A 25,542-nucleotide genomic window follows, 5' to 3' on the forward strand; every position below is an offset into this window, starting at 1 on the left:
TTCTTTATACCAGAGTCTTTCCAGGTTACCTGGGGGGACAGGTAGGAAGAATGTGAACCACCAAAATCCATGTGCTCAACAGAGTGCCTCTTAGAGTGGGTGCTGCTTATGTCCAAACCAAGTTTACCACTGGTGAGAGCCTCCTGTCCAGGTTCCCTGAGCCACACATGGCTAGTGGCAACAAGAGACATGACAGGTGTTGGGGGAAGGGGTGAGAGAACCACCACCTGTGCTTGGTGACCTGCACACGTCTGGATAGCCTGCTGCTCTAGACAGGAATTGTTGCCTTCTGGTCCTCCTGCCCAGCCTTCTCTAAGATGTTTATTTTATTTTATTTTTTTAATCCTGACCTGAGGATATGTTTCTATTGATTTTGAGAGAGAGAGAGAGAGACAGACATCTATGTGACAGAAAAACATTGATTGGTTGCCTCCCATAATGCACCCTGACCAAGGATCGAACTGCAATCTAGGTATGTGCCTTGAACGGAAATGGAACCTGCGACCTTTTGGTGCATGGGACAGTGCTCCAACCAACTGAGCCACCCTGGCCACGGCCACTCTGACTTTCATTTAAATAGACCTTTCCATCCTGGGTCCTTAACAGGGAATCTTCAAACAGAGCCCAAGGCCTAAGATGGGAACATGTTCTGTTCTGTTCTTGGCCCTTTTCTATTACTCATAAGAAGTCACTTCCAATGTGTCCAGAGCGCAGCAATATCTCATTCACAGGAAAAGTAAAATAATCCTACATCAGTACACCAATTTAGCTTGCACATACAATGAAATTCACCCCTCATGTTCAGTTACGTGAGTAGCCATGTACCTGCTATTACACTCAAGATATAGAAGGGTTTAATCACCTCAAGACCTTTCCCTTTGTGTGGTCAGCACCTCCTCCACCCCAGGGCCAGGTAGGCACTTACCTGCTTTCTCCACCTGTAATTGCACTCTTTCTAGAATGTCATATAAATGAATTCCTACAGGACATGGCCTTTTTGAGTCTGGCTTTTCTCACTTAGCAGGATGCATGTGTAACTTGTCCATGTCATCACATGTCCCTTTCCATTGTCACATGGTATTTGGTGTGGAGAGGTCACTGTTAATTAACCTGTTCACCAGCTGAAGAACATTGGGTTATATTTAGTTGTGGACAGTTACTAGCAAAGCTGTTGTAAATGTGGGTGTGCAAGTTTCTGTGTGAACATACGTCTTTATTTCTCAACTTGGAGTGGGATTGTTGAGTCAGGAGGTAGGTCTGTGCTCTCACTTATAAGAAATTGCCAAACTTTCCCCAGAATAGCCCCTGATATAGGGACCACCTTTCCCACTGACAGATGAGGAGTCTGAGGCTTTAAGAAATCATGTAATCTGCCCAAAGCCACAGAGTGGGTACCTGACCAAACAGACATTCCAGCCATTACACAGGAACACCCATTTACTGGAGCACAGCAGCACAGCAGACAGCCCAGTTTAAAGAGAGAGAGGTGGGGCAAAGAAATGGACAGGAGACTTTCTGGGCTTTAATTATAGGAGCAAACACAAGGCCGAGAAGCCAAGACCGGGAACCAGGACAGGAGAGAGCGAGCAAATGGCAATGTGGGGACCACCTGCAGGAAGGAGATGTGGACACCGTCTGCAATCTGGTGTTAAAGTGCTGGTTGGAGGCCCAGGGGCCCAGCTCAGGGCTCACCTTCGGACAGTAGAGGGACCAGGAAAGCAGCTGTCCTGGACCCCCTGGACCAAGGGGGTCCCCCACTGACTTGGCCTTCAGTTCCCTCTGAGAAGATAGAACCCAAAGACTCTGAAACCCAAGGTTTATTAGCCAGAAATTTCTGGATCTTAAATTATGGCTACAGCTCTTACATGCCTCAGAGACAGTGTGTGGAACATCAGAGTGTGGACTGGCTGTAGTCTCTCTTCTCTACACTGGAATCAAATATCTGTAAAGCAAACCTCTAGCAGTCAAGTGTAGTGCCGGTTCCTTGGTTTGGAAAATAAGTAAAGTAATCTTCAACCTTAAATTCAAGAGTGCTATATGAAAATCCCTAAAATGTCATCTCTGAGCCTCATTTCTGGAGAAACCAGATTGAAAAGTTTTTTTGGAGCCCCTTTCAGTCTTTTGTGTGCGCTGTGTCTCCTGGGCGGGGGCCCATTACAGCTGGAGGCTACGAACTTGTGTTGGAGCCCCAGCCTGTGTCCCTTTCACACTTGGGACAGAGCCGTGCTACCTCTCCTGGCTTTCCCATGCCTCCCAGTGGGGGTTTGTTTCTGGAGGTTCCTTTCTTTCTGCTCCGGCACAGCCTCTTAATAGTGCTCCTACAGTTGCTTGAATGACCACCAGGATTTATTTAAAGGTTCTCAAAACCTGTTGGGGGCATGGAAGGGCATGGTCAGCCTCAAAGGAGGGACACACTTCGTGGGGTGGATGTTTGCTGTGTGTTAAGCTCTTGGTCGGATCTAATCATTCATTCCCTGTGTCCCATGCGGTTATCTGGAGGAGGATGAATAATTCATGGCCAAGCGCTGCTGAGCCTAATGACGCTCTAATTGGAGGTTGAGATCAGAGGCGCTAATGGCTCCTGCAGTGGGACTCTGTGGAACGTTGACAGGAGCTCCAGGACCTTATCGACCTGTTTCCATTCTCTCGGGACGAGCTGCAGAGCAGCCTCGCTCCCCAGATGCTGGACCAAGCTGCAGGCCAATTAAAGTTATCTAGGAAGAACAGGCAACTGTTTTAAAGAGAGACAGAAAAATGACATGCCACTTCTGACTAGGCCAGTGCTGCTGCCAGATGGATGCTAGGAGGGCAGCACTGTCCACGTGCTAGGAGGGTGGCCACTGCCCAGTTGATCCTGCTGTGCCAGGGCCAGCTCAGAGGTGGGGTAGCATGTTTCTGGGGCTCCAGGGCTTCCCCACCCCTGTTTTCAGTCTCTTCTCTGTGTGGGCCTTACTTTTATTTATCATATGACTGTGAAACTCAAGTCAGTGTCTCTGCCTTGAGAGTTTAACGCTATTGTGTTTGTGATGCCATAGTTAATTAAGATTCTGTCAGCACTTTCATTATAGATTTTCTTAATGGTTTGTAACTTTCACTTTGTGAGGGGAGATGAGGCCTTACTGAACAGAGCAAAGAGGAACCAGAGGAGTGTGTGTGTGGGTGGTGCAGTTTCTTCCTTTTAAAAAATACTCAAAGGGGAAATGAGTGGTTTGAAAGGTGGCAGTCAGAGAGTAGTGGACGGGGAGGCTGACCTTTTGTGCATTTGAGGAGGAAAGCTGTAGGTCCCTCTTCAGATAAGAAATATATATTTGGGCTGGTTCAGGATGGTGGCAGAGTAGGTGGATCTTGCTCACAATGCCTCCCAGAACCAAACTGGAAATTACAGCTAAATTGGGGAACAGTCACCCTGAAATACTAACTGGAGACTATCTGAAGAGGAAACTTAACCAAGGACTGCAGAAGCCACATTGAGATTGCACCTGTACAATAACTTGCACGACATACTGATACTTGGAGTTGAGCCTCACAGTCAGCCAGCCCATGGGCTGATCCACACACTTGAACAGGCCAACAGCAATCAATTACAATCCACACAAGGGACATTCTTAGTGCATTCAGCTCAGAAGATAAAGGATACTGTGTCACTGGGTCCCACAGGACACTTAACTACCATATGAAGATATGGAGGCATAGCAATTCTACCTAATACATGGAAACAAACACAAAGAGACAGCTAAAATGGGGAGACCAAGAAACAGCCTCCAAATGAAAGAAAAGGAGGAATCTCTAGAAAAAGAGCTACATGAAGTAGAGGCAAGCAATTTATAAGATATACTAGAGGCCTGGTGCGTGAAATTCATGCACAGGAGGGGATGATGTCCCTCAGCCTGGCCTGCACCCTCTCCAATCTGGGACCTCTTAGGAGATGTCCGACTGTGGGATCAGGCCTAAACCGGCAGTCGGACATCCCTCTCACAATCCAGGACTGCTGGCTCCTAACTGCTCGCCTTCCTGCCTACCTGATTGCCCCTAACTGCTTCTGCCTGCCAACGTGATTGCCCCCTAACTACTCCCCTGCCAGCCTGATAGACGCCTAACCGCTCCCCTGCCGGCCCAATCGCCCTCAACTACTCTCCCCTGCAGGCCCAGTCGCCCCCAACTGCCCTCTCCTGCAGGCCTGGTCCCCCCCAGCTGCCCTCCCCTGCAGGCCTGGTCCCTCCCCCCAACTGCCCTCCCCTGCCAGCCTGATCTCGCCCCAACTGCCCTCCCCTGCTGGCCTGATTGCCCTCAACTGCCCTCTCCTGCCGGCCTGGTCGCCCCCAACTGCCATCTCCTGCCGCTCCGATCGCCCACAACTACCCTCCCCTCCTGGCCATCTTGTGGTGGCCATCTTGTGACGATGTTGGGGCGGCCATCTTGTGATGACGTGAGGGTGTCGCTCGAGGGCCGCTTAGGCTTTTATTAGTATAGATAGTTCAAAGTAATGGTTATAAGGATGCTCAAGGAACTTAGTGAGAATTACAAGGAACCTCATGGGAACTACAATGGCATGAAAAAAGGAAATAGAAACCATGAACAGTAACCATTCAGAAATGAAGAATACCATATCTGATATCAAGAATGCATTGGAAGGAATTAAAAGTACTGGTATATTAAATGAAGCCGACTTTGAGGACAAGGTAGAAAAAACACCCAATTAGATCAGCAAAGAAAAAAAATTTAAAAGCAGGAACATAGTTTAAGGGAACTTTGGGATAACATGAAACCTAATAGCATCTGTATCATAGGGGTACTATAAGAAGAATAAATGAGCAAGGAATCGAGAACCTGTTTAAAGAAATAATGACAGAAAACTTCCCTAATGTGGTAAAGGAAAAAGTTACACAAGTTCAGGAAGCACAGAGACCCAATCAAAATGAACACAAAGAGACCCACACCAAGATATATCATAATTAAAATGATAAACATTAAAGATAAAGGGAGAATCTTAAAGGCAGCAAGAGAGAGACAGAAAGTTTATCTATAAGGGAGTATCATTAAGTTGTCAACAGAAATACTTCATGCCAGAAGGGATTGGCATGAAGTATTCAAAGTAGTGAAAACAAGGACCTGAATCCAAGACTGCTTTAACCAGCAAGGCTATCATTTAAAACTGAAGGCGAAATAAAGAGCTTCCCAGATTTTTTTTTTGATTTTTTTTTAAGGCTAAAGGAGCCCAAGCCAGTGTCAGCCTGCAGACAGACTGAAAGGTCCCAGGTTTGATTCTGGTCAAGGGCAAATTCCCGGGTTGCAGGCTCAATCCCCAGTAGGGGGCGTGCAGGAGGCAGCCGATCAATGGTTCTCTGTCCTCATTGATGTTTCTGTCTCCCTCTCCCTTCCTCTCTGAAATCAGTGAAAATAATAAAATTTTAAAAAGACTAAAGGAGTGCATTACTGCCAAACCAACATTGCAGGAAATGTTAAAGGGACTGCTTTAAGAAAAAGAAGAAATCAAGAGAGAGAGAGAGAAACATAGGCAGAAAGAAAAAAAATGGCAATAAATAAGTACATATTAATAGTAACCTTAAATGTAAATGGATTAAGTGCTCCAATAAAAAGACAAAGGATAGTTTAATGGGTAAGAAAACATGATCCATATATATGCTGTCTACAAGAGATCCACCTCAGAGCAAAGATTCACACAGACAGAAAATGAAAGGATGGAAAAAATATTCCATGCAAATGGTAACAAACAAACAAAAAGCTGGGGAAGCAATACTTGTATCTGACAAAGTAGACTTCAAAACAAAGATCATAACAAGAGGCAATTAAGGTCACTACATAATACTAAAGGGATTAATCCAACAAGAGGATATAACCCTGGTAAACATATATGCACCCAATATAAGAGTGCCTAAGTATATTTTTTTAAAAAACAACTCTTGGTGGTCTTTAAGGGATACATTGACAGCAATACAGACATAGCAGGGGACTTGAAGAGCCCCCTGACATCACTGAATAGATAGATCCTCCAAACAAAGAAATCAACAAGGAAACAGGCCATAAATAACACACTATGTCAGATGGACTTAATATTTACAGAACATTTCATCATAAAGCTGAGAATATACATTCTTCTCAAGCACACATGGAACATTCTCAAAGAACCACATGTTAGGACACAAAATAAGTATTAAAAATTTCAAGAAGACTGAAATAATATCAAGCATCTTGATATTATAATAATATCAAGATCACAGTGCCATAAAACTAGAAATCAACTACAATAAAAAAAACACCCAACCAGAAACATTCAAACACATGGAAGCTAAATAGCATGTTATTAAACAATGAATGAGTTACCAATGAGATCAAGGAAGAAATCAAAAACTTCTTGGAAACAAATGAAAATGTACACACAACAACTCAGAATCTATGGGACACAGCAAAATCTATGGACTCAAGCAGTCCTGAGAGGGAAATTCATAGCAGTACAGGCCTACATCAGGAAATAAGAAAAGGGCTCAAAAAAAAACAACCAGTCTAACCCTATAATTAAAAGAATTACAAATAGTCCCTGGCAGGTTTTGCTCCGTGGTTAGAGTGTCAGCCCATGGACCAAAGGGTTGCAGGTTTGATTTCCAGTCAAGGGCACATACCTCAGTTGCAGATTTGCCCCCTGTCTCCCCGTCAGGAGGCATGCGGGAGTCAACCAGTCGATCTGTCTCACTTCGATGTTTCTCTCTCTCTCCCCCGTCCTTCTCCCACCCTTTCACTCTCTCTAAAAATCAATGGAAAAAATATCCTTGGTGAGGATTTAAAAAAAAAAAAAGAAGAAGAAGAATTACAAAGAGAACAACAAGAGACGCCCAGAGAAAGTAGAAGGAAGGAAATAAAAAAGATCAGAGCAGAAATAAATGACAGAGACTAAAAAACTAATACATAAGATCAATACATAAGAACCAAAATCTGGTTCTTTAAAAAGATAAACAAGATTGATGATCCTTTAGTCAGACTCATCAGAAACAAAGAGAGAGGACCCAAATAAATAAAATCAGAAATGAAAGAGGGAAAAGTGACATCACAGAAATGCAAAGAATTGTAAGAAAATACTATGAGCAGCTATATGCCAACAAATTGGACAACCTGGGTGAAATGGACAAATTCCTAGAAACATACGATCTTCCAAAATTCATCAGGAAGAATCAGAAAACTTGAATAGGCCAATAATGACTGATGAAATTAAACTAGTATTCAAAACACTCCTAGCAAACAAAAGTCCTGGACCAGATGGCTTCACAGGTGAGTTTTACCAAACATTCAAAGAGCTAACACTTACTGTTCAAACTATTCAAGAAGAGGGAAGACTTCCAAGCTCTTTTCACAAGGCCAGCACTATCCTAATTTCAAAATCAGATAAAAACACTACAAAGAAAGAAAATTACAGGCCAGTATTCCTGATGAACATAGATGCTAAAATTCTTAACAAAATATTAGCAAATCATATACAGCAATACATTCAAAAGATCATACACCATGACCAAGTGGGATTTATTACGGAGATGCAAGGCTAGTACGATATTCGCAAATCAATAAATGTGATACATCATAAACAAAATGAAGGATAAAAAACACATCATATCAACAGAAAAAGCATTTGACAAAATCCAGCACCCATTTATGATAAAGGCTCTCAGCAAAGTGGGACTAGAAGGATCATACCTCAACATAATAAAGGCCATATATGACAAGCCTACAGCCAACGTCATACTCAGTGGGCAAAAACTAAAAGCATTTCCCTTAAGATCAGCAGCAAGACAGGGATGTCTGCTTTCACCACTCTTATTCAACATAGTACTGGAAGTTCTAGTCATAGTGATCAGACAAGAAGAAAAACAATAAAAGGCATCGAAATTGGAAAGGAGAACGTGAAACTCATTATTCGCAGATGGCATGATATGGTACATAGAAAAACATAAAGACTCCACCACAAAACTGCTAGATTTAATAAATTAATTCGGCATAGTAACAGGATACAAAATTAACATCCACAAATCAATGGCATTTTTATACACCAATAATGAATTCTCATAAAGAGAAACTAAAAAACAATCCCATGTACCATTGCTACAACAACAACAAAAATGAGATACCTAAGAGTAAACTTAACCAAGGAGGCAAAAGATCTGTACTCAGAGAACTATAGGACTTTGAAAAAAGAAATAGAGGAAAATACAGACTAGTGGAAGCATATACTATATTCATGGATTAGAAGAAATAATATTAAAATGTCCATACTACCCAAAGTAATCTACAGTTTCAACTCAATTTTTATTAAAATACCAACAGCGTATTTCACATATCTAGAACAAGTATTGCAAAAACGTATATGGAACAAAAAAGATCCCAAATAGCCTCAGCAATCTTGAGAAAGAAGAACAAAGTTGGAAGAATCGTAGTACCAGATATCAACCTATACTACAAAGCCATTGTAATACATGACTATTTCCAGGAATAGTCATGTAGACCAATGGAACAGAACAGAGACCCCAGAAATCAACTCACACCATTATGGTCAAATATTTAACAAAGGAGGCAAGAGCATACAATGGAGTAAAGACAGTCTGTTCAATAAATGGTGTTGGGAAAATTGGACAGATACATGCAAAAAAATGAAACTACATTATCAACTTACACCATGCACAAGAATAAACTCAAAAAGGATAAAAGACTTAATTAAATGTAAGTTGCAAAACCATAAAAATCTTAAAAGAAAATATAGGCAGTAAAATCTCAGACATCTCACGTAGTAGTATTTTCATCAATACATCTCCTAGGGCAAGAGAAACAAAGGGAAAAATAAACATTTCAAACTAAAAAGCTTCTGCACAGCAAAAAAAAAAAAAAATCAACAAAAAGAAAAGGGAACCCATTGTGTAGTATAGAGGAACATATTTGCCAGTGATATCTCTGATAAGGGATTAATTTCCAAAATATATAAGGAACTCATACAACTCAACACCAGGAAAACAAACAACCAAATTAAAAATGGGCGGAGCATCTGAATAGACACTTCTTCAAACTGGTCAATAGACATGAAAAAATGCCTGGCCAGCATGGCTCAGTGGTTGAGCATTGGTTTATGAACCAGGAGGTCACAGTTCGATTCTCAGTCAGAGCTTATGCCCAGGTTGCAGGCTCGATTCCTAATGTGGGGCATGCAGGAGGCAGTTGATCAATGATTCTCTCTTATCATTGATGTCTCTCCCTCTCCCATCCTCTCTGAAATCAATAAAAATATATCTTTTTTAAATGCTCAGCATCACTAATCATCAGAGAAATGTAAATTAAAACTACAATGAGGTATCACCTCAAACCTGTCAGAATGGCTACCATCAATAAATCAACAAACAACAAGTGCTGGTGAGGATGTAGAGAAAAGGCAACCCTAGTATACTGCTGGTGGGAATGCAGACTGGTGCAGCCACTGTGCAAAACAGTAGGTTATTTTCTCAAAAAATTAAAAATGGAACTGCCATTTGACCCAGCCATCTCACTTCTAGGACTCCTGAAACACACTTATCAGAAAGAATAAATGCACTCCTATGTTCGTAACAGTGTTGTTTACAATAGCTAAGATCTGGAAACAGCCCAAGTACCCATCAATAGATGAGTGGATAGAAAAGCTGTGGTACATTTTACACAATGGAATACTATCTCTATATATAAAAGCCTAATATGCAAATTGTCCCTGCAGGAGTTCAACCAGGAGACCGATTGCTCGCTATGACGTGCTAACCACCAGGGGGTGGTGCAGAATGAAGGGAGGCCCTGGCCGGCAGCCAGAAGGCCCCAATCAGTCCTGATTGCCAGCCAGGCCTAGGGACCCAATTCACGCACAAATTTTGTGCACCGGGCCTCTAGTGTGGCTGTGAAAAAGCAAGATCTCTCTTTTTTTTTTTTTGGTTCCCAAGTTCTATTCAAGAACTCATACAAAATTTGTCAGATAAATGAGCTTTAACCCTCATCTTCCTCCTCTTCTTCATCCTGGTTTATCTGGAAGTAAAGCAATTTGTAACTCTCTTTGCTGTTAGCAACTACGCACAACCAGTCACATAGGTTATTCTTCTTCAGATATTTTTTGGTGCAATATTTCAAATATCTTTTGGAAAAAGGCACCTCAGATGTTACAGTGATCTTACTCTTGCTTCTTTCAATGGTTACAACCCCTCTGCCGAGATTCCCAGCTTTTCCATTCACTTGGATTCTCTCCTGAAGAAACTGCTCAAAGTTGGCAGAGTCCATGATTCCACCTTTATGGGGTGGGTGCAGTGAAGGGTGAACTTCAGAACCTGCTTCTTTTTTTTTGCCCCCCTTCGCCACGAGCTTTTTCACGGAGCCATGGCGGCTGGGGAGGCAGAAAGAAGATCTCTTAACTTTTGTGACAGCATGGATAGACCTGGGGATTATTATGCTAAGCACCTGGAAAGCAGGGAAGCTCACGCCCCTTCCCCATACCTGCCCTAGGCATCTCTTCCATCTGGCCATTCAGAGGTTGTAGGCTTTATAACAAACTGGTCTTTTAGTAAGTAAACTGTTTCCCAGGGTTCTATGAGCCGCTCTAGCAAATGATTTAACCCAGGAGGAGGTTGTGGAAACCTCTGATTTGTAGCCAGGTTGGATAGACGCTGTGGGTCACACCACTTATGACTAGCAGTCACTGAAGTGACCCACTAACAGCTGTGGGACTGAGCCCTTAACCTTCTCCACACGTGCCCCCAACAGCTACTGCAGCTGGTCGGGCGTGGCTGACGTGGCACACACCTCCCCTGTCCTGGGCAGACCCGGGAGGACTCCCTCGGCCACACACATCTCTCAGGTCTCAGGGACAATGTGGAGCCTCTGCTTCCTTCCTTCTGGGGAGATGAGCTCCCAGCTTACAACTGAGGAGGCGTCACTGTCTGAGCGCACTCAGGCTGAGCCAGTGTCCACTGCTGCTCAGACAGGCTCCTCGGAAGGGGATGAGAAGCAGGCTTTCATTTCTGAGCGAGGCAGTTGGTCCTGCTTCAGATTCTGCACTTAAGTTGACAAAATGCCTCCTGATGAAATAACCACATTCTGCCTGACTCCTTAAGGTGTGTTTATGGAACTCTTTATCTCTGGCAGGTACTTGTAGAAATCATATCTGACCAGTCTCAGGGCAATCAATCATTTTCCAGTATCTGATGTTTTCTTCGTATTCGGGCTAATCACCCTGCCCAGCACTGTATCACCCTTGCTCAAGCAGCAAGAAAGATCTTACTGATACAGTTTACGAGAGCATTGTCAGCTCCATACGGCCTGTGGCAGTGCCGGGGGCACGGGGTCAAGTGTGGCCTGAGTGTCCTTCTGCTGGCCTCAGCCCTGCCTCTCACACGCGGCCTTTGTCTTCTGCATATTATCTGCCCTATTTCTCCCTTGAGCCCTTTATTCTATGGCTTTTACACACACACTTATCGTAAATTATGACCAACACTCTAGTCATTAAGGGCTAAAACCAAGGTCAGCCTACTGAAGTTTGACCATGAAACACGAGTGACTGGGAGCATCTGGAGACCTTGGACCCCCGGCCCGGGTGAGTGTCCCAGCAGTCGGGGCTGTGGCCCTTGCTGGGAGCTCTGGTCACTCTGCCGGTGTGTCTGTCAGTCCTCTCAAACCATGAGGTCCAAGGAGGAGCAGTGTAGATGACAGGAGTTAAACTTGTCACTGAAACGAGAGATTGACAAAGAAAGGCATTATTTAATCTAGAAAAGATAATGACCTTGGAGTCAACTGGAAACCAAATTTAGAGTGTGCAGAATGGCAGCTGGTCTTGACTGCGCCCAGGGGCAGGCTGAGCCATCAGCAGGAGAAGCATAGCTTGTGACGTCAGAGCGGGCTGGGCTTGGTCCACCTCCATATTCACAATCTAGCCCTTGTCTCTGGTCCCGATGTCTTATCTCTACACTGGAGATGAAATGTCCATGCTTCTAGGCTCTCTTGAGTCCTGAATGTCCTTAATGCCTGTATAACCACAGACTCCAAGTATATGTACAACTAAAAAGAGATAGGAGGGCACATGTCATACGATTTCTTTTACATGAAACTAGAGGCCCTCGTGGGCCTGTGGCCCCGCCCCCCCCCCCCACCCACCCACTGGTTGTTCCAGAAGGTCTGCTATCTGGTCTAATTAGCATATTAGCTCTTTGTTATATAGGATTTCCAGAGCAGGCAAATTCATAGAGACAGAAAGTAGATTAGTGGTTACTGGGGGTAAGGGGCTAGAGGTGGGAAGTGATTGCTGATGGACACAGGCTTCTTCTGGGGTGGTGACAATATCTGGAATTAGATGGTGATGATGATTGCTAAATGCCACTGAATTGCCACTCTATAATGATCAATTGTATCTTATATGGATTTCACTTTAAATTTGAAAAATCTTTGGAAACCAAAAAAAAGCAGGGCAGTGGGAGGATGCTGGTCTGTCTGCTTCCAGCTGGGACCTGATACAGAATACTGACCAGAGTTGAGGAAAAAGTCCTCCAGAACATGGAGAGCTCACCATAACCATAGGGCCCAGGCCTCGCCCCTGAACCTCAGGTGCAGGAGACAGGCCAAGGAGGATAGGACGGTGCTGTTTACAGAAGACTGACACAGCCAACCTTGTGAAGAGTTTGGACCCGGGACATGAAACAAATTGCAGAGTTTGCTCACCTCACTTCTGGGGACATTTATCCACTGAGAAATCCTCATTGATTTCAGCGGTTATAATAAAGGCCTTAAAACCTTGAAGTGAATTTGCATAGATGCTGGGAGTTTGGTCTTGGAACCTTGGTTATGCCTTAGTCATTTATTACAGTAGCTGTGGGACACATTCAAGCCACCTGCCTTACCTTTGTAGGTTTGAAGTTTGATTGTAAGCTGGCCCACTTTGCTGGGGCCTTTGAGTGGGATGAAGACACTGATCAAACCATGGGTGCCTAAGAGTAAACCAGAATGCCGTGAGGATCCTTGCTCACCACCCAACTTTCAGCATCAGTGCCTCTTGGGACCTTTTCTGGACAGGTGCGCTTCAGTGCCCTTAGTGCTCAGCCAGGTACAAGTAGAAACTGTGCCTACATCCCGCCTGGGTGCAGGGGGCCTTCCTAGGATGAACTGAAGGCTCTGGAGCAGCGGTCACCAACCTTTCGGACCTCACAGACCACCAGTGGTCCGCAGACCACCAGTTGGTGACCGCTGCTCTGGAGCATTCAGAGCCTCGCCTTGCACACTGTTGGCAACTGTGAGCACTGAGCACTGGCTGCTGCTGCGGCAGGGTGGGCGCCCGCTGCAGGCTCCCAGGTCTTCTCTCCTCTGTGAGTGATGTCCAGGCAGGATCTGAGAGCCACAGGTGTATAGCCCTCTCCTTTGGAATCCCTCTGACTCCATCTTCTTTCTCTCATATTTCTCCTCTCCTTGCAGGTTCTGTGGGGACCCCGCTGCCAGGCGTTGAGGTACGAATTGTCTCAGAAAACCCACAGAAGGAGGGCTGCCCCTACATCCTCCACGCGGAAGGAAACGAGAAGGACACCAGGGTGAGCCACCCTGTTTTCCATGGTGGCACATGAGCGTTGCACGATCGTGACCACCCAGCAGGCCAGTCACAGGGGTTTGGGTCTCTGTGCTTTGGAGGTGGAATCCCACTGCTTGGGGTTGGCCCTCCTGGAAGGTGGGGATGCTGGCTGGTATTTACCAAGGGTGCCACTGTGGACAGTGTGAGCGGGCAACCAAGGCCCAGTGTGCCCCGATCTCCAGTGCTCTGCCTGGCCTCTCCCTGGGCTCCATGCACTGGTGTTACTTTGAGGTGGGTCATGACCGCATTGGCTAAGGACAACTCAAGTTAAAACAGAAGTCACTATAGGTGGGATCTGGTTAAAAATTCTGTGCTGGCAGGACCCTGGTGCCTACTCAGAGTGACGCCAACACACACTTCCGGGGCAGGTGTGGCCACGCCAGGAGCCTCGCTAGGGCTCTTTGGGCAGGTCCACAGGACCCTTGAACTAAGGTTACCCATTTCTACTGAAGTCACTGGTGGTGCTCTCTTAGTTTCTATGTGATTCTAAAATTCACAAGAGTGAAGCAGAAACACTGTCCATTGTCTTATTTCAGTGAAGATTTTAATAGCTACAGATGTGCTGCTCATAAGTGAAGGGGAGTCACAGAAAAGTTTAGGATTAGTGGGAAGTGGAATTTTTATTTCAAGGGAAATGATGTTCATCCTGGCTGGTTTGGCTCAGTGGATAGAGCTTTGGCCCTCGGACTGAAGGGTCACAGGTTTGATTCTGGTTACGGCACGTTACCTCGGTTGTAGGCTCGATCCCCAGCACCAGTTGGGGCACGTGCATGAGGCAAACAATTGATGTGTCTCACATCAGTGTTTCTCTCTCTGTGTCTCTCCCCCTCCCTCCCATTCTCTCTAAAAAAATCAATGGAAAAATATCCTCAGGTGAGAATTAACCCCACCCCACCCCCAAAAAAAAGAAGAAGAAAGGAAATGATTTTCTCTACAGCGGATATCCATACTAGACATCACCTGTGACTGATTTCTGTCACTCAGAGGTTTCAAAAGATGACAGTAGTGAGTCCTTATTCCAGCTTACCCTTCTTCATGAGCACTGCTGGGCTGGTCAGTCCCCCTCTGCACCTCATGTGCCAGGAGGGGCTGGGTGCAGGCCATGCTCTATGGGCCCCAGTTTCCACATCTGAAATGGGAGGACTGAGGAGATTGTTGTTGAGTGTTTTTGTGCGTGCAAATAGGTGGAATTTGGATGCTTTGAAGTATAATTTATGGAAATTTTAGAATGATGTCAAAAAGTAGGCATTCTGTGTGCCCAAGAACACCTCTTACCTGGGCCCTCACCAGGTTCTCACTCTCTCAGCCTCAGTTCCCAGATGTGATAACATCTAGACACAGTCTTGCTCCTCCACTACCACCCTGGGGGTCCGAGCCATTGCTGTCACTCCCTGACCACCCTCTGCCAGGGCTCTTGCCTCTGCCCTGCTTGTCCAAGGCGTTAGCCACACCCATACCATGGGGTCCTTTTCTGGCTCTTAGCCTGTGCCCTGCACTGCCTCCCAATACCGCCGCCTCCTCGTGGACTCCCGCTTATCCCCTGGTCACCAGCCCTCCCTGCATTTGATGACTGCCTCCCCCATGGATGCTTAGCCTGTGTGCCAGGTCAGGAATGGCCAGCGAAGAATTCAGGCCAGGCTGTGGGTTCCAGGGACACTCCTCATCAGGAGGTCCCCAACAGAGAGGAACAGTGTGGATTTGTGGATCCATCAGATGCTAGTGGCACAGCAGCAGGATCCATGACTACTGCCTCCGCCAGGTGCCGATCGCCTGATGGCTCGGCCTCCATGTGCACCTGCTCTACTGGAAGTCGCAGGGATGCTGCCAGAGAGGAAGGGTAGGGGGGAGCATCTCCCTCCTAAATGACCATACAATTTTAAGTAACTCGCATCTGTTGTGGCAGGCAGCAGGCCATCTGACAGCTCCTCTCCCGTCTTTGATTGTTTCCATCTACAGAGAGTTGTGCACAGAAACTTGCTTAAAATAGAAAAAGCCGCAGCCCTGGCCCAGAGCGCTTGACAACCAGGGAGAAGGAAGCAATCGTTCCACAGGGTGGGGGCTGCAGGGGAATGGGTGCCACTGGCTAGGCCATGGAGATAGGAGAGGCCATAAGGGAGCTGGGTCTGGTCCTCCCTGCGTGGTGAGTTCCGTGCAGGTACACCCCAGCTGTCTAAATGTGAACATAAGGGGATTTGGCACTCATGAGGGTGTGTTCTAGAACATTTTCAACTCAGTGAAGGGATCGGAGGACAGACAGTCCAGACTGTAGCTGCCCTGATGGCCGCGTGGAGTCTCAGGGCCCCTCCATGGGAAGACACACCAGAGGGCCTGTTGTCCCACACAGGGGTTTGGTCCTGGACCTAGTGTTTAGTCTTGTGACCAGTGAGGCTGTGCTCGGCAAAGGCCACCTCTGGGATAACCAGGGCCACAGGAGGGACCCCTGGTTAAGTCCCAGCTGCAGGGCCCTGCCTCTTTCTCCCTGTGCCTTTCTTGAAGGTGGCCCCGCCCTGGCACTGTTTGCTTGACCCCACCTTCAGTGCAGTAGGACACTTGCTCTCGAGGTTGTTACCTTCAAGGGCCGCAGACCAGAAACGGGCTTTGGGGTCTCACTCATGGGTAGAGTGACACCTCCCTCCTGTGTTTGATGGCATTTGTCAATCTATCTTTAGCCTTTAAAAGTGGAGACTCAAAGTCCTCTCCCCCCAAGACTTGGTAGAGTACGAATGAAGCAGTGCTCAGGCAGTTGCCTACATGGAACTTTCCATCTGGGCCTCCCGTCTGTGAGATGTGGCCTCAGCTCCCAGCAGATCACAGCTGCGCTTCTGTGTCTGCACCAGCCCATCAGCACTGCCGCGTGCAGGACAGCCACGGGCAGGGTTAGGCCGGAAGGCATGCAAACCGAGGCCCCGGCCACCCTGAAGGAACTCATTTTCGTCCATTTCAGTGGCATGTTGCAGCGGAAACAGGAACTCGCACTGGCCTCGTCGGGGACCATGATTACTAATAAGAAAAGGAGGAAGCTACGGTACCCGTGAGCTGTCGGTGTAGGGTGGCCTCATGCTGCAGGAGGCTGCAGTCTGCTCAGTTCCTACACGGATTGTGAACCTGCTGCTGAAAATTGTTGATACTGTCTCTGAAACAGAGATTTGCCAAGCAAAACCCTTCCAGTTCCTGTCTGATACACTGTAAGTTCCCAGTTAGTGCAGCCCAGACTGGTAAGGACTGACTCTTTAATGTTCGTAAGTTAGGATGGCTGAGATGATTCGTTTCAAATGGTTTGTTTTTTACTTTTAATTTATAGGTTTTTACTTTTAATTTGGTAATAAATTTATAGAAAAGTTGCAAAAATAACAGTACAAAAAACACCTGCACACCCCTCACCCAGATCACTTACTGTTAACATCCACTGTTCTTTCTCCACACACAGGATTCCTCTGCGCCGTGCGCCATGGCCCTTCACCCAAAACACCCACAGGACCAGCATCTTATCCAACCTCTCCCACGCTGTGGTGTTCCCCTTGTGCACTGACCTCATGATGTCACATGTAGCACCTTTCTCCACTGCAGGTTCAGTCTGGGGCAGGTGTTTCCTTGGTTTGTCCTGAGGACAGACAGGTCTTGAAGCAGGTCTGTGCACCTGGATGATAGGCATGATGTCCGTGCAGGTAGCAGTTACCAAAGAGAAGTGCCTACTGAGCGGAAGTGTGCCGCGTGGTAATGGTGAGCGTACAGCGAACGTGGAGGTTCAGGGAGGACATCACTGAGAACTCCCTGGAGCCAGCCTGCTGTGGGAGCTGTGGCCTCAGCCTCTCCCATCCATTCCTTCCTTTCATCCAACTAGCACCTGAGGAGACCCCTCTGGGCTGGACACCAACCCTCATGTTGCTGCCAAGATCAGCAGACAGGTGTCAGCAGTAATGGCACCCATCCTGGCAAACGCAGCGCGGGGTAGGTGTCCCGCAGGCCATGCAGAACTTCCCAGACAACAGGAGACCCCTGTTAACTCCTCCAGGCCCAGAGCAAGGGGTTCTCACAAGCCCACATCACCCAATAGCTGTGCTGCCTGAGGGGCAGGTATATATGGGTCAGGAGGGCAACTTGTCCTGGGTGCCCCACAGAATATAGCCTGGGCTCACTGCAGGTTGTTACGCAGTGACACCATCATGTCTCCATGCCCCTGAGTGTGTGGCTGCCCTGGCTGACCAGCACCCCAGCAGCTCAGTTGTCCCTGTTGTCTGTGGCTCTGCTGCCAGCACTTCCTGATTCTTGCAACTTTGGTGGGACTTCAGGCACTGGTAGAGCAGGCGCCCTCCCCCACTGGGAGGTTCTCCGGCACCATTTGAAGTAGTTTCACCTTCGAGGCTTCCTCTGGCTGCGCCCTCCCTGCTGGGCTGGATTAACGCATGGCTTTGTTTGCTGCCATGCATCTTTCATGTGCTGCAGCCTCCAGCTGGCTCCTGCCTGTAAATTCTGCACGTCGCACACTCTCTTTATTTATTTATTTATTTTTATTTTTTGAAATTGCTTGCTTACATGAGAGCCGAGCACCAGCCAGCAACAATGGGGTCCATCAGCAGATAAAGGGCTTCACAGCTGTATGTAACACAGAGGATAGCCAGGCCTCCACACAGAATCCTCTCCTCTTGCTGATGATGCAGAGACCCATGTGGATGTGCATTGGCTAGAGCAGGACAGGTGCTGTGAGCTCTGTTTCCTTTTATTTCTTCTTAAAAATTAATTATCTCATATCTTATCCATATGCAGGCTGTCGCTCTGGACAGCAGACTGCTCTGTTGCCTCTCCTGCCCACGCCACCAGCATCTCCAGTCCCCTCCCCTGTCACGGCCATCTGTCGCTACGTGTGCCGCCAACTGCTGCACCTGACCCATAGTGGGGCCTGGAACGCTCTGCCCCATGATGGTAATGGTGCCTTCCCCACAGACGCACTCACTTCAGACAAACGGCTGACAGTTCCATCCCTCTTGAGTTGTGGTGGAGTCCGCCACCTCTATCAGGGGCCAAGTAGGAGGCAGCATGACCCGAAAAAGAGAATCACGTTTGTCACCCTGATATTCCAGGTGACTGCCTGAGAGCACTCAGCAGCCCTGTGCCTCTCTTTCCAGCTGTCAACCAGAGCTTGCCCCCAAATACCCTTTGCTCTGAAATACAAGGCAAGAAGTCCCACCTTCCTCCCATTGGCTCATCCCTATGTGGGTGGCCAGTTCTTTCTGGTCTAAGCAGTGGGCAATGCTTGGCTGGGCGGCCCTTCATCAGGATACAAGGGGAGCCCACAGTCAAGGAGGGGCCATTAGGCACAGGTGCTGTACCTTGTGTACTGCACCTGCTCACCAGCCTGGATTCCGGCACCTTCTAGTATGCCCTCCACCACAGAGGGGCAGAGCTGTCTTCTCATCATGAATCGGGCAGGTGTCAGGGGTTCCACCTGTTTCCAGCAACACCTGCCGCTGATAGAGGAGAGTGCAGTGCTGCTTCCAGCAGGTCACTAGGCCAGTGGAACAGGGGTCAGAGTTGGGGCAGGCACTGCAGTCTGTGAGAGTGGGATTCAGGCTGCTTCAGATGAGGAAGTGTTCGTTCTTGTGTTGTCAGCTCTCAGGCTTGGCGCTGGTCATAGTAAGTGGAGAGGCCCTCACTCAATCAATGTTCCTGTAGGCACAAAGACGGGGAGTCCCTTGTGAACACAGCCTAGATTTTTATTGCCGTGTGGAAAGCAGGTGTGGCATGAAGTCATGTGAGACTGCCAGGCACCCAGGGTCTGGCTGCATGCCCATCCAACCTGCACCCGAAACACCCTCAGGAACAGCTGGTCCCCAGAGCTTGGGGAGTGGGCCCCACTGACCAACCACCCAGCCCTGCTTCTTGTCCTAGCACATGAGGGTGTGAACCCCAAGTGGTTCTGAGGAGTCCCAGCAGAAACCCCTTCAGGGCTCTGGCTCTGCGCATGGCCTAGTGACATGAGTGATAGATTTTAGTTGAAGGCAGTGTTTGCTGTTGTACACTACTAGAGGCCCGGTGCATGAAATCCGTGCATGGGTGCGGTCCCTAGGCCTGGTTGGCGATCAAAGCGCAAGTGTCTGGCGTGGAAGGGCAGGTCCCAGCTGACCTCTGGGCCCTGGGCAGTCCCCACGTGCCCCCCTCTGCCTGAGTCATGGCGCCTGAGTTTCCATACAGAGATGTGGTGAGCGCTGCCAGACACTGCAGGCTGGGGCACAGGGTCGGCCTCTGGGCCTCCCAGCAGTGCCGCACGGAAGCCAGGCGGGCAGCACGCTCTCTCCTGGCCGGCCTTGCAGACCAGCTCCTGCGTGAACCCACAGGGAGCCCAACTGGCGCCCCTGCAGTCCCGGCGGCTGCGGCCCAGCTCACCCGGAGGGTGCAGGGCAGGCTGGGCGCGGGGAGGGGGATGGGGGGTAGGAGGGCGTGGGACCCCTGGCATCCCAGGGGAGGGAAACAGGGGGAGTGAGAGCAAGCTCAGGGACACCCCACATTCTCACCACATCTCTGTCCCCACCACCCCAGCCCCCAGGTAGCCGGTGAGAGGCCGCAGCCCCGCTCCTGGGTGCCGCAGGAGGTTGGTTGCCACCACCCACCTCCACTTCCCCATCCCAGCCCAGGGCCCAGCCCTAGTTGGGCTTTCAGGGCCTGCCTGCCGCTGGTCACCCTCTGCGGGGCAATCAGCAGGGCAGTCGGGCCCCTGCTTGCACCTGCCTTGGCCTGGCGTCGCCCACTTACCTGCTTCACCATCCCACTGCAGTCCTGCTCTCATTGGGGCCCATCGGGCAGGCAGCACCTCCACTGCCGCCTGCTGCCAGCACCGCATCACCAATACCCACCATGTTCCACGCCGCACCCTGGTGGTCAGCACACGTAATAGCAAGCAGTTGAACTCCCGGTTGAACAATTTGCACATTAGGCTTTTATTATATAGGATTTTAGTTTATTATTTCTCTCTGATATTTTTCTCAGGCCATTCTCCTTCTGGTTTATCTTCACTCTTGATATCCCATCATACCCTTGTCTCTAAAATTTACATCAACCACCAATATTAATTTGGCCTTACTGTCAAGGTCTGTCCAGTAGTTAGTATGACATAAGCAAATGTGTAATAGGTGTGTGAGCGTTTAGAGCTCTATCTGGTGATTCATTTTTCCCTCTCCCCCAAGAAATGAAAATGCCTTGTCTTTTTTAGCATAAAGAAAATGATGACAGCCCTAGCAGGTTGACTCAGTGGATAGAGTGTCGACCTGTGGACCGAAGGGTCCCAGGTTCAATTCCAGTCAAGGACATGTACCTTGGTTGCAGGCTCTTCCCCACCTCAGGTCCTGGTCGGGGTGCGTGCAGGAGGCAACTAACTAATTGATGTGTTTCTCTCACATCAATATTTCTGTCTTTCCTTCTCTCTACTCTCTCTAAAAATCAATGGGAAAAATATCCATGGGAAAAATATACTCAGGTGAGGATTAAAAAAAGAAAGAAAGAAAATGATGACAGCCTGGCTGGCATGGCCCAGTGGCTGAGCGTCAACCTATGAACCAGGAGATCACAATTGGATTCCCAGTCAGGGCACATGCCTAGGTTACGGGCTTGATCCCCTGTGTGGGCGTGCAGGAGGCAGCGGATCAGTCACTCTCTTCCATCATTGAGATCAATGTCTCCTTCTTTCCTCTCTGAAATGAATAGAAATATATATATTTTTAGCCCTAACCGGTTTGGTTCAGTGGATAGAGCGTCGGCCTACGGACTGAAGAGTCCCAGCTTCGATTCCGGTCAAGGGCATGTACCTTGGTTGCAGGCACATCCCCAGGAGGGGGTGTGCAGGAAGCAGCTGATCGATGTTTCTAACTCGCTATCCCCCTCCCTTTCTCTCTGTAAAAAATCATTAAAATATATTTGTTAAAAAAAGTATATATATATTTTTTTTTATTGCTTACAGTATTACAAAGGGTATTACATATGTGTCCCTTTTTTTCCCCACCCTTGACAGTCCCCTGGCCTCCCCCACCCCCCAGTGTCTTATGTCCATTGGTTATGCTTATATGCATGCATACAAGTCCTTCGGTTGATCTCTTACCCCCCTCCCTCCTGCCACCCAACCCTCCCCGGCCTTCCCGCTGCAGTTTGACAATCTGTTTGAGGCTGCTCTGCCTCTAAGAAGTATATTTTTTTAAAACAGAAGAAAATGATGACATATCTTAGTTACTTGATATGTACTTTCCTGAGACCAGAGATGCCCTTGGCAAATCTGTGCAAAAGTTAGAATTGGTGAATCTGCCCATCTTTATGGTATTTACCCTGTGGTAGTCAGGTAAATCTAAGAAGGGGCTCAGATTAAGTGTTGAATGGGATTGAGCTGGATTGATGGAATTGAATGGGACTCTGGGGCTCTAGTTGAAAGAGAGTTGGTTTTGGTTCCAGAAGACCCCAACTTTGTACTCTACGTGTCTGTGACCACAGAGCCTGTGTGCTGGCAGCTGCTGTGCTTGAGGGCTGGTCAGTGTATCACGAGGCATCGATGATGCTGGTGTCATAAAATGAGTCAGGAAATGTTCCCTCTTTCATTTTCTAGAAGAGTTTGTGTGTAATTGGAGTTTTGTGTTTTTATAATATTTGATAGAATTTACCATCTGGGTCTAGAGGTTTCTTTTTTAGAAGATTTTAACTGAATTCGATTTCATTTAAGTTGCCAAATTTATGTGCATAGAGTTTTTCATTATTAATATTTTAATATATATAGAGTCTGAAGTGATACCCTTCCCATTGCTCATACTAGTCATTTGTGTCTTCCATTTCTTTTTTCTTTGTTATTGTTGCTAGAAGTTTAACTGTTTTGTTAATCTTTCTTCAAAGAACTAGCTTTATTAGATTTATTAAATTTCCTCTATTGCTTTTCTCTTTTTAATCCTAGTTTCTGTCTTATCTTTATAGTTTCTTTTTCTTTTTTTTTTTGCAATTGCTTTCTCTTTTTCTAGTTTCTTTTTTTCTTGTTTTTACACAAACAATTATTTAAGGCCTTTTATTAACAGGTGCTTGCAGTTTGTTGAATTTTTATTACAAATTAAAAATAAGGTCCTTAAAAATCTTAATTTGACCAAATATGAAACAATTTTAAAAACCTTTAAAGATATATTAAGAAAAACCAGGCTTTTAAGAAATAAAAGCCTCGTTTGTCATTACCAAAATGAGACTTCTACAGGTAAAAATAATAAAAACCCCATGCTGTATAGATAATGCGGATAGTCCTAGCTGTCTGGTTAATGGGCAAAAAGCAAGCACTGAAGGCAGAGGTAGGGAACATCCAGCCTGCAGGTCGTGTAAGGCCTGCGAATCATTTGGGCTGGCCCTGCCGAGGCCTTAGGGGTGAGTTAAATGTTTGACCAAATGTAGCAGGCGAATTTTTAAGTTGGTAATTTCGTATGGCCTGCAAATGATGTTAATAAATATCCAAATGGCCATCGGCAGAAAAAAGTTTCCCCACTTTTAGACCCTAGCCTAAGGTCTTCAGTTCTAATCTTTTGTTCATTTCTTATTGCTGAATTTCATATTCATTTCTTCTTGTTGGATGACTAAACCGGATGGTAGAGATGGTAAGCTAGCATTTATTCACCCCCGCTCTGCTCAGCCTTGGGAGCGGGTGAATTCTGGGCCGGTGGATCAGCTGCTTTTGTCTCTGCCATCTTGTGGTTTAGCATTTTCTTATCTACTTCATTGTTGTTCTTCCTAGGCTGTTTTGGTAAGGAGAACCCCAGTTAATCATGTTCTGTAGCTCTAATACATATTCTGTCTCACTGGCCTACCTTGTTCTCCTGCACTCTGGTTGTCAGCACCCGCCATCATTTCTCCTTGCATCTGAGGGTTGGAATACTGTGGTCGATGCCCATAGGGTGTCCGCATGCAGTAAGGTGGGAACTGTTGCCTACAGTAGGGCAGGTGCTGTTGGGCCTGGCTTTGGGAGCACTCTTGGATCTCTCATTCTTTCCCCACTCTCACTGTTCGTGTAGTTCTGCTAGTATTTGCACGGAGGACCCCTGCAAGGTGGATAGTGTCTGGAATGGTTACTGTCTGCTGCATATTTACTGCCTTGCATGTTTCCTGGAACTCCACCAGGGCCTGTAACATTTGCTGCCTCCACACCCTTTTCTCCTTCAATAACATCAAACTCCACAGTCTCTGCATCTCTTACACTGCAAAGGTACTTCCTGGGGTTATTCTTCTTTATGGCAGTCTGGTGTACAAATACATCTTCCTTGGTGTCATTCCTGTTGATGAAACCATATCTCTTCCTTACATTGAACCATTTTACTGTTCCCAAAACTTTTTATTTTTATTTTTATTGTTGAAAGTATTACATATGTCCCCCCTTTTCCCCATTGACCCCCTCCAGCCTATGCCCGTCCCAGGCACTCACCACCCAACTGTCTGTGTCCATGAGTTCTGTATATATGCATACAAGGTCTTTGGTTGATTACCTCCCATCCACTCACCCTCCCTCACCTTCCATCTGTGTTTCCGCACTCTGTTCCATGCTTCCATGTCTCTGGATCCACTCCATTTATGAGTTTATTTTGTTATTTAGATTCCACATATGAGTGAGATCATGTGATACTTGTCTTCTTCTGACTTATTTCACTTAGCATGATACTCTCCACGTCCCTCCATGCTGTCTCAAAGGGTAAGAGATCCTTCTTTTTTACTGCTGCATAGTATTCCATGGTGTAGATGTACCACAGCTTTTTTATCCACTCATCTGCTGATGGGCACTTGGGCTATTTCCAGAACTTAACTATTATAATTTGTGCTGCTATAAACATAGGGGTGCATGCATTCTTTCTGATTGGTGTTTCAGGTTTCTTAGGATATATTTCTGGAAGTGGAATCACTGGGTCTAATGGCCGATCCATATTTACTTTTTTGAGGAAACTCCATACTGTTTTCCATAATGGCTGCACCATTCTGCATTCCCAACAGCAGTGTACTAGGGTTCCCTTTTCTCCATACCCTCGCCAGCATTTGTGATTTGTTGATGGTAGCCATTCTGACAGGTATGAGGTGATACCTCCTTGTCATTTTAATTTGCATCTCTCTAATGATCAGTGACTTTGAGCATTTTTTCTTGGTCATCTGTATGTCCTCTTTGGAGAAATGTCTATTTAGGTCCTTTGTCCATTTTCTAATTGGATTGTTTATCTGCCTTTCATTAAGTTGTATGAGTTCCTTATATATTTTGGATATTCACCCTTTATAAGATGTATCATTGCCAAATATGTTCTCCCATACAGTGGGCTCCCTTTTCGTTTCCCAAAACCTTCTTCGCCCTGCCAGCAGGCACCGCTGATGTGAGGCCGCCAGGACCTCCATTCCCTGCACCACTGCTCATGGTGCCAGGCTTGGTGTGGGCAGCCCTGAGGTGGTGGTGGCAGGCTGCAGCAGCTGCAGCTCCTCCCGGTGTATGGTAACTAGGCTGACGGTGCTGGGGCTGCTCAGGGCTCTCTGGGGTTCGCTCTCGGCTCCTAGTACCCATTGAACTGCTGGTTTCTTAAGTTGAAACTTTAGGTTATTGATTTGAGACCTTCTCTCTTTTCTAATATATGCATTTAATTATATAAACTTCCCTCTAAGCACTGCTTTAGTTGTACTCCCCCCTTGTTGGTGGGTTGTATTTTCATTCAGTTCAAAATATTTTATAATTTTCCTTAAGACATCTCCTTTGACTCATGGATTATTTATAAGTGTGATATTTATTTTCCAAGGGTTTAGAGATTTTTCTGTTATTGATTTCTAGCTTTTGATCAGAAAACATGCTTGATATGATTTCAGTGTTGTTGTTGTTTTAATTTGTTAAGGTATGTTTTATGGCCCAGAATATGTGGTCCTGTTTGTTAATGTTGGTTCTGCTAGTTTGGGCTGGAGTGTAAATGTCA

The 25,542-nt window shown here is 46.7% G+C and overlaps 1 protein-coding gene and 2 pseudogenes across 3 annotated transcripts in view; 1 reads left to right on the forward strand and 2 right to left on the reverse strand.

Moving 5' to 3' along the window:
* ACSF3 (acyl-CoA synthetase family member 3) overlaps positions 1-25,542 on the forward strand; it is a 77,777-nt gene that overhangs the window by 33,371 nt on the left and 18,864 nt on the right. Inside the window, exon 6 of the mRNA XM_081107470.1 lies at positions 13,459-13,571. Within this exon, the coding sequence (XP_080963596.1) occupies positions 13,459-13,571 (113 nt within the window). The remainder of the gene's footprint in view (positions 1-13,458; positions 13,572-25,542) is intronic.
* Positions 26-11,314, reverse strand: LOC308531348 (large ribosomal subunit protein eL22-like; annotated as a pseudogene). Its single transcript has 3 exons — positions 11,295-11,314; positions 9,893-10,387; positions 26-29 (listed from the first exon to the last, which is right to left on the reverse strand). The product of its transcript is annotated as a large ribosomal subunit protein eL22-like (transcript).
* LOC308531349 (Y-box-binding protein 1-like) lies at positions 23,390-25,142 on the reverse strand (annotated as a pseudogene). Its single transcript has 2 exons — positions 24,899-25,142; positions 23,390-23,935 (listed from the first exon to the last, which is right to left on the reverse strand). The product of its transcript is annotated as a Y-box-binding protein 1-like (transcript).

The sequence above is a fragment of the Myotis nattereri genome (genome assembly GCF_964212035.1).
Source record: "Myotis nattereri genome assembly, chromosome: 15".
In the NCBI taxonomy this organism is placed as follows: Eukaryota; Metazoa; Chordata; class Mammalia; order Chiroptera; family Vespertilionidae; genus Myotis; species Myotis nattereri.